This window comes from Hoplias malabaricus, chromosome 3 (assembly GCF_029633855.1).
Source record: "Hoplias malabaricus isolate fHopMal1 chromosome 3, fHopMal1.hap1, whole genome shotgun sequence".
NCBI classification, from domain to species: Eukaryota; Metazoa; Chordata; class Actinopteri; order Characiformes; family Erythrinidae; genus Hoplias; species Hoplias malabaricus.
The window spans coordinates 57653461-57662911 of record NC_089802.1 but is presented as its reverse complement, the minus strand read 5'-3'; the positions used below and the strand labels follow the sequence as shown (position 1 = coordinate 57662911).

Below are 9451 nucleotides of genomic sequence, written 5' to 3'. Positions count from 1 at the left end.
ACTTCAAGGTGGTGCCATTCAGAAAAACCAAGGTTAACAACTTCTGTTCTGTTCACAACTTTATCTTGTGCACAAATGTTTTATATCTTTTTATACAGTGCACCAAGCCTGACAATTTTGTAAATACATGTCCATTATAAAAATGAATAGTTTTTGTTCAGTTCATAAAAGTTTGAAAAATGCCCATTTCGAATCAGTCACTGGGCTTCATCACAATATGTTCAAACCTGGTATTAAAATAATCTGTAGAGTCTCAAAGTAAATAATTATCAAACAAATGTTGAGATTTTTTGGCTGGAGTACAACAATCAATCCGCGTGGTGCTGGGTGTGTTTTTAACCGCTTCTATAACTTTATTTTGGATGTTCAAATTGTGATGAAATTTAAAACCCATTTCCCCAATGTCAACCTGAATCAGAATTTTAAATACATTTTCATAAGCATTTTGTTATAATGATAATAATTCAAAGTATTTGAAATGGTTGCAAAAATGGTGCTTGATTCTATATTACCTCACCATTTAAAGAGGCTCAAGATGTGATGGGTGTTCAAAGGTCCCTTGTGGTGTAAGATACAAGCAACTGACTCCTTTACTTATAGGTTTAGAGTTCAAATACTGAGCTGGGTCGTAGCGACAGAAAAATGCTTTTATGAATGTGTGAGAACCTTGTACACAAATGTGAATCTTCTAGTACAGTGTTTTATTGTTGCTAATAATACCCCAAAACTGAAATGATTAGTATAGATTTTTTCTTTCCATATGTAACGTTTTGCAAGTAGTGCTACCTGACAGCAGTTAGCTTTGTAACGGAATGGTCTTGGGTTCAAATCCAGCAGCTGGTTGATGTGCTGAATTGAAGCATTTTAATGCAAAATGTCAGATGTTGAAAATCCAAATCAGAAAAAAATTCAGTTAAAGCAAAAAGAGTTGCAATGAAACCCATGGCACCCAGTAATGCCATGTCTTGCTTGGCCCCCTGTAATTGCCGCTTGTGGCTACATTTATTGTTATTATTATTATTATTATTATTATTAAAAGAAAATTTAAAAAAGAATTGCGACACGTCCTGACATGGTTTATACACACACAGAGCATACCATCAACAGCCAATTCTTATCACATCTTCAGCATGACCAAACTCTGTCATTTAATATTGATTTTGCCATACAAACCCTTTGTGCAAAATAACTTTCTCACAATTACAAACAGAAAAAAGGCCACACAGTTGATATACTGCGAGTGTAAACTGTTTGCCATGTATACAATGCATTCTTAAAGAAACTTGCTCTACAGAGAGCAGCAAAATATGATTCACAGTCTTTAACAATAAGTGGTTTTTGGCTAGGTGTGCTTAACACCTACATATAACTTCAGATCTCCTTGGATGCAAAGGTTTAAGAAGATTTCTAAATGTCCAGGAAGAAAGAGAATGGATATATGATTTGTCCATGAAATATGATCACTACAATACAAGAGGTTTGGACCATTGACTCAAACATAGAAAAACATTGCAAAATTGCTATAAAAATTACACACAATTGTACACAAATAAGCTGCTATTTGAAATAGCAGTTACCAAATACATTACAAGGGTATGCTTATGTATGATTGTATGAAATGCCATAACATGTTATGACACTGGGACAAAGAAGACTTTTCTGCACCCTCAACAACAGCCTGAATCTTGATTGTCTAAAACATGGTAAGTGTGGAAGAACATTGGTGATAGTTGCATAGCAACAAACATAAAAAACGTAGACATTTATTGACTGGACAGTGAAACATGTCCTTGTTGTAACTCCAGGTCCAGTCTGAAGAAGCCTGCACACTGATGTACTAGGATAATACTAGCTGGCACATACAGTATTTATTGTGAACACTAAGTGAGCAAAGCACATTAATATCCTTTCTACGTTAACACAGTAGAACTCTGCCCCCTGGTGGAACCTTGTGTGTATTGTACAGCCTACATGTTTCACTGGATGTCCAAAAGCTTGTAGGCATCCCCTATTGTCAGTGACTTTAGGCATTTTAAGGTGTGTATACAACTGTCATAAAGTGCCATTTTGTTGACAGAACCATTTGCTTTAGTATGATACTGTTGTGGTGTTACAAAAGTGAATCGCGTGTGAACTGTAATTTCTGATCTTGTCACTAACACATGGTTAACCTTCTGAAAGCTGGATAGAAAAAGTACTGTCTGCTCAGTGGTGCAGTTTGCATTATTGAGTAAACGGTGTTCACATGACTGGTTTTTATATGGAAGAGCATTCATTGATTATGGTGAAAATAATGGCGTTAAGTGAAATGTGGTGTTTACCACATTCATTTACACTTTTTACTTCAACTCAGAAGTGACCACAGTGTTGCCCCCTTATGTAGAGAGCATTGTCTGCCTCCATAGCCCTTTATTTAATGTTCTGTATATGAAAATAAACTTATCCTCCAAGGCCCCACAGAGAGTCTTGCATATAGGCAAAAATATGTTGAATTTAATGAAATTGAGGGCAGGATTTTATAAGGCAACTTCTTAAGAAGTAACTATAAAAAGTACAGGACAGTCAGTAAATCCACATTCAAAATATCAGAAAGATCTAAAACAAAACCAAGCTAAACTGTGAGACTGACTGTGTGTAAAGCTCTAGAAAAGAGACAGATCTGTGCTTCTGTGTCTGTTTGATGCAGCCAAGGAACATTTCAACGTCTCACTTTGATAAAAAGAGAGCAAAGAGAAACAGCGATACTACTCATTATTTCTCTTTGGAAATGATTAGAAGCAGATATAGTCGTACCTGAGGTAGAAGTATGACTATATTCTACTTTAAAGACCACATGAGGCTTCCTCTGTGAAAACATTCAGTTCACTTGCAGCTTGGAAGGAGAGGACCACAGAGTCCAGCCCAGAGCCTTGTTCAGGCATCATCTAAAAGGTTGAGGAGGCTGCTTTCCTTTTTTTTTCCAATTTTGTAAAAATTTTCATATAAAAACACATTAGCATATAAATCTTTACATTCTATTCAGGCTATTTTTATATTTACAAAGCAAAAGAAAATAACAATAACCATTTACAAAAGGGAACATTTACAAGTCGGCGGTGATGATCGATTCGCTGTACATAAGTCTGTTGGAGTCGGTCAGCAGGGCGGCCTGAGCGGGGTCCAGCTGCAGCCCCTTTTGTGCCATGTGTCCGAACACTGGCACTGCACCACCGGGCACTGTGGGCATAGGGGACAGTGCGACACAGTGAGAGAGCAGGGGGGTGTTGGCGTCATGGTTGGAACCTGTTGAGGGCACGCTGGTCACATGACCGGTGCTGGTGGAGCCGCTGGCACTGCTGGGGGAGCGGCTTTTGGGAGGAGGGCAGTGCTGGACCACTCGTGTGGGTGCCTGAGCTGGGGCAAAGTGGGCTGCCGGGAATGCAGCATAGCCTGGTGGAATTGCATATCCATTAACAGGAATAAAGCGTTGGTTCTGGGGCATAGGTGCTGCCATGAAGCCTGCGATCTGACCTGGAGGGAGCCCTTGAGGAGCTCCGTAGATGTAGCCAGCGTAGCGTGGGCTACTAAGGTTGCTAACTGGGCTAGCACTGAGGGAGGTGGTTTGGGTCGTGGCGTTGCCCCCTGATGGGGTGCTGGAGCTTGCGTGAGATGAAAGGCCCTCCCAGGCACGTAAACGAGTGTGAATGTCTTTGAACCGGGGCCTCCGGGCGGGACCCTCTTGCCAGCATTCGGTCATTAGAGAATACATGCGTGGAGGGCAGTCCTCTGGACAGGGCAACAGCTGCCTCTTACGCACCATCTCCATCACCTCCTGGTTACTGAAGCCATAGTAAGGTTGCAGGCCAAAGCTGAAAATCTCCCACAGTACCACCCCAAATGCCCAGATATCCGAGTCAGTGGTGAACTTTCCGTATGCTATGACTTCTGGAGGCATCCAGCGTATGGGAAGCAGTGTCTTGGGCTGGACACGGTAGTAATCAGACACGTAGATCTCTCTGGACAAGCCCAGGTCAGAGATTTTCACATGCAGCTGTTCTCCTACCAGTATGTTCCTTGCAGCGAGGTCCTTGTGGACAAAAAAGTGGCTGGACAGGTACTCCATCCCTGCTGCTACTTGAGTGGCCAAGTGCAGAAAATCACCATGGTCTAAGCTGGACTTAACTGTCCCGTCCTCATCGCTGCTGCAGCCCACGTCAGAGTGTGGCGAGCGCATGATCAGGAACTCGTGGAGATCTCCGAGTGCCAGGAACTCAAAGAGCATGCAGACCGGCTGCTCCTGAGTCACTATGCCCAGCAGACACACCACATTGGGATGATGGAGCTCTGCAAGGACAGAGGCCTCCTGCTGGAATTCCCCCCACTGTTGTGGGCTAGAGAAGTCCTTCAGGGTCTTGATGGCCACCAGCTGTGCGTGCTCCATCCCAGGCAGATACAAGTGACCCTTGTAGACCTTGCCAAAGGCGCACTCGCCCAGCTCCTCCATGAAGCGCACAGCTGAAAGAGGCAGCTCTTTGGCCTTGTTCTGAAGGAGAGGAGAGGAGATTAGATAGAAATTACTTGAGCTATGTATACGTTTAGTTTAGTGCATTACAATTAATGTTTCACAAACAATATATATTTATTCTAATTTATAATTAAGCTTTAAACAACTTGACCTTCAATTAGACGCTGTTTCAAGCTTCTAGGAATCTTGTGATGTGTAAGTTGTTCTCGTCTCTGTATTATATCCTATATTAGGATTTACTTGAAACCCTAAGAATCCATGAAATCCCTCTGTTTACCCAGAAATAAAAAACATTTTGAAAGATCCGAGTGCCCTCTTTTTGTTTCTGACCTCTGCTTTGACAAAGCTCTTTAAGATCTGGCTTAACCTTTGACCCCGTCTTTGGCCTATGACTTCCACAGTACTCTGTAGATGAACATAGACTGTGTTTTAAACATCTCAACTAGTGATCACACATCGAAGTGGTACAACTGCTCACACCAACAGTTTACATTAATGTGATTAATGTGACCACAGCAATAATGGAGGTTGTATTTCTGAACATCTGTAGAAAAGTGAAATCAGCTCTTTCAATTAAAAATGGCAAGTCAATCCTTTCGAGACAAGTACAAGTTGTCATTTTCAGTCACGAAGGGATGGAATATACTGTTGTCATCTCAGCAGGAATTTGACTCTATTTATTTCCATAAGGAATTCCACTCAATCCAGACATTGGTGCTCAAATTAACAACTGCTGAGACTTGTCATGGCTAAGAACACGAATACACAATCTTATAAATATGTCTTTCCCCCACTGACAGCAAGAATAAAACTTAAACTTTCATCCAGAACATACACAGAGAACAGGAATCACTGAAACATGAATACAACTTCAGCTTTGTCACATTTTCTTAGTAACATCTAAACAGATGAAACATTAAAATGTTTCACTTCATGTACTGACACACACGTACATTCAGCATTGCCAGAGTAGTGTCTCAGGAGAGCGTGAGATGTTGAGAGGGGCAAAACAATAATAAAAAAAAGCTTTGGAGGTAAAATTTAATTTCAGCCAAAAAATTCTTGAGGTGGAAAGTGGCTCTTATAAATGTGACAGCTGGACTGTGTTAGGGTCAGTTCAACCTGAGACAGACTAAGCTTCCTCCCTGATCAGCTCATCCTTACTGGTGTGACTGGTGACCTCTGCTTGACCCCTTTCTAAGTGTGTTGTAAGCAGGATATGATAAACTGCTGAATCAGTGATTGGTTATGTCTTTTATAAGGGAGTAAAGCAGCATTTATTATTACTGAAATAAGTCCTGTGCTGAATTTATGTGATGTTTCCATGTCAGTGAAATATAAAACAAAACAGCGAACGACTTGTATTTTAGCTACATCTGTCAATATTTATATGTATGGAAAAGTCAAAGACCACCCTTCATATTTCATTTCTAGTCAGGAAATGCTTTCTTCAATGTCATTCAGTGATGTTAAGGTCTGGGCTCTGGGACCGTCTATTTTTCTGAGATGTGCCACAGTGTTTCATTTACATTTTTTCTTCTTTTCTGTCTGTTTCTTGTTCTCATTAAAGAAATCTGGACAGTTTCACAACATTTACATCTTAGACTTAAAGTGTCTTTTCACTGCAGAATAAATTAAACAATTTGCTGACAATTTTGGTTTTCTAACTGGTCATGAGTTTTAAGAGTACCACAGTTCCTGTCTGCGTATTTTAATTATTTTTGTAGTGTAATGTATTTTTTATTTTTATTGTCTTTGCCTTTGTTTATACCAAACTTTTTAGTTAACAGTCGTTTTGACAGGAAACAAAATAAATGGTTGTTGTCTCACTGTTGCACAATATTGTATGTAAACGTTTACTGAGTTAATTTGGAAATGATTTACACATTTTAATCAAGTAAATGAAAGCGTTATTCTTCTCAGTATGTGTGAGAAATTAACTCACATCATTAATAAAGTACAATGATCAGTTTAAGACCTGTTTTGTGTGAGCTTTATTAATGATCCATCCAGTGCTATTTGGTTCTAGAGAACTCCTACGCATGCAGAATGTTGAACATTTTAAAGGAACGCTACATGTTCAGGTGAAATTTGTCAACAGCAGGAAGGAGCTCAGATGATACAACCAAAGCATTTTGCTTCTGATTTATGAATGTTTTCCTTGTGCATATATGATAAATGTGTGTGCCAGTGGCCCCCACTGAGCAGAGTCAAAACACTGGCTTAGAGCCGTGTGAGTGTTTTTGTGAAGGCAGAGGAGGCCTCATTTGAAGTTGCCTTGAATGTAAGGAATGCAGAAAGCACAATAATGACAATGTGATGGTCCTCAGATTCCTTGGCCTCAGTTAGATTGTATCCATATGCTCCCTATCTCTACCCCTTCTGTTCCCTATTCTTTTTAGTTCTTGGAAAATGAATATAAAAAAAATATGAGGATCGGAATGGTGGTTGGGAAATCTGTTGTTGTAACTGAAGGCTGTGTCTTCAGATCTAGAAACACAAGTCTAAAGTAGTTTTAATGGAAGCTTCTACTACACCAGTTAACACTGTGTAGACTGCATGCCTAAGTAATGAACTGAACTTTTGTGTAAATAACAGACCTCATATAAATATGAAAAATCAGGCTTCAAGCCTGCACTTTACAGATAACACTGCTTCATACAAAATAACATTAGAATTCACACAAAGGATTGTGTTTGACAGTACTGACCACCTCAGTGTGGTTTGAGGCAAGTGTAAAACATACTGCTTACATAACACCCATTACAAGACTAAAACAGAGACATTATAAAGCAGCAGTTTGCTGTTGAAAACTGAATGGGAGTAGCTTGTAAAGTTCATCAAGCTGTTTCAAGAGGATAAAACCCTTAAAAAAACAAACAAAAAAAACTGATTGCTGGTAAAGATGCAAGTGGGAAAAGCCTCTAATTGTTACGGAAATATGTGAATTTTACCACTGAAATATGCTTTGTAATATTCATGTGGCTTTCAGTTTTGCATTTGAATCTTTCTCATTTCAGAGAGATAAGATTCTGTTCTTGTATGAGTGGAAATAACTAGTCTGGCATATTCATAGGTGGCTACCAAACTGACTGCAATTAAGACCTCAGATATAACATTTCTGTTAGTTAATTTAGTCTTGTTGCTCTAGTACAAAAATAAAGAAGCTAATTTCAAACATGGCCGATAAATTACATTTTGTTGTAAGGGGAAGATCCGGTAAACGTAAAGCTAATTTCTAAAGTGACTCATTGTACACTATTTATATTTCTGGCTTTAATGTCTTCTCACCTTTGGCTTGTAGGCAGGGAGCATGGACATCTCCACATTCTGCCCGCGTACAGGTTTGGGCTGGCGCTGGGCAGGAGGGCGCGAGGCTTTTTGGTTGTTCCGGCACACACAGATGAAGAAGAACAACAAGGCGATGGCTAGAGGGATGGCCACACTGGGGACCAGAATATAGAGGATCTCCACACTGCCCCCACGCTTCTCCTTTGAGTCTGACCAGCACAAACAACATCAAAACAGTGAGTTAGAGCTGAAATAACAAGCTACCCACAAAAACTGTTCCTTCAGATCTGAAAAACAAACTGCTCAGTTTGTATCAATCATCCAGACAAGGTTTATGTTACTGAAATACTATTTCCTTAAAATGCTGAGATCCAAAGCATGAAAACATCTGCAAGCCATTAAACTATTTTAGAAGCACAGTGAAGGACACTCATATATAGTTAGCAAGCAATCTACACAAGTCAAACTTTATACAATGTGATACAATTTCCCCCTTAAAAATGTAGCACTTCAGCCAAAGACGTTTGTTATCAGAAAAATTTATATGTTACACCTGAAGATAACTACAGCCCCAATTCCAATGAAGTTGGGACGTTGTGTAAAAAATAAATAAACACAGAATACTATGATTTGCATATCCTTTTCAAACTAAATTTGATTGAATACACTACAAAGACAAGATATTTAATGTTCAGATGGATAAACGGTATTGTTTTATTACAAATGTTCACTCATTTTGAATTTGAAGCCTGCAACACGCTCCAAAAGAGTTGAGACAGGGGCAACAAAAGACTGGGAAAGTTGAGGAATGCTAAAAAAAACCTGTTTGGAACATTCCACAGGTGAACAGGTTAAACGGAAACAGGTGAGTGCCATGATTGTGTATAAAGGGAGCATCCCGAAGGGCTCAATTGTTCACAAGCAATGATGGGGCGAGGTTCACTATGTGAACAACTGCGTGAGCAAATCATCCAACAGTTTAAGAACAACGTTTCTCAATGTACAATTGAAAGGAATTTAGGGATTTCATCATCTACAGTCCATAATATCTTCAAAAGATTCAGAGAAAAACAACATTGAATGCCCGTAACCTTCGACCCCTCAGGCGGCACTGCATTAAAAACCCACATAATTCTGTAACAGATATTACCATATGGGCTCAGGAACACTTCAGAAAACCAGTGTCAGTGAACACAGCTCATCACTCCATCTACAAGTGCAAGTTAAAACTCTACCATGCAAAACGAAAGCCATGTATCAACAACACCCAGAAGCACCGCCGGCTTCTCTGGGCCCGAGCTCATCAGAGATGGACTGACAGCAAAGTGGAAAAGTGTCCTGTGGTCTGATGAGTCCACATTTTAAATTGTTTTTGGAAATCATGGACGTCGTGTCCTCTGGGCCAAAGAGGAAAAGGACGGTCCAGATTGTTATCAGCGCAAAGTTCAAAAGCCAGCATCTCGGATGGTATGGGGGGGAGTAACTTGCACATCTGTGAAGGCACCATTAATGCTGAAAGGTACATGCAGGTTTTGGAGCAACATATGATGCCATCCAAGCAACGTCTTTTTCAGGGACGTCCCAGCTTATTTCAGCAAGACAATGCCAAGCCACATTCTGCACGTGTTATAACATGTAAATTCTGCACGTGTAGTA

General features: G+C 40.0%; 1 protein-coding gene across 1 annotated transcript in view; it reads right to left on the bottom strand.

Annotated features, from left to right (window-relative positions):
- Positions 1-1139: 1139 nt before the first annotated feature.
- ror1 (receptor tyrosine kinase-like orphan receptor 1) overlaps positions 1140-9451 on the bottom strand; it is a 131453-nt gene continuing 123141 nt past the window's right edge. The window contains exons 8-9 of the mRNA XM_066666219.1: positions 7796-8004; positions 1140-4522 (exon numbers count right to left, since the gene is read on the bottom strand). Coding sequence (XP_066522316.1) covers positions 3083-4522; positions 7796-8004 — 1649 coding nt within the window. The 3' untranslated portion in view covers positions 1140-3082. The remainder of the gene's footprint in view (positions 4523-7795; positions 8005-9451) is intronic.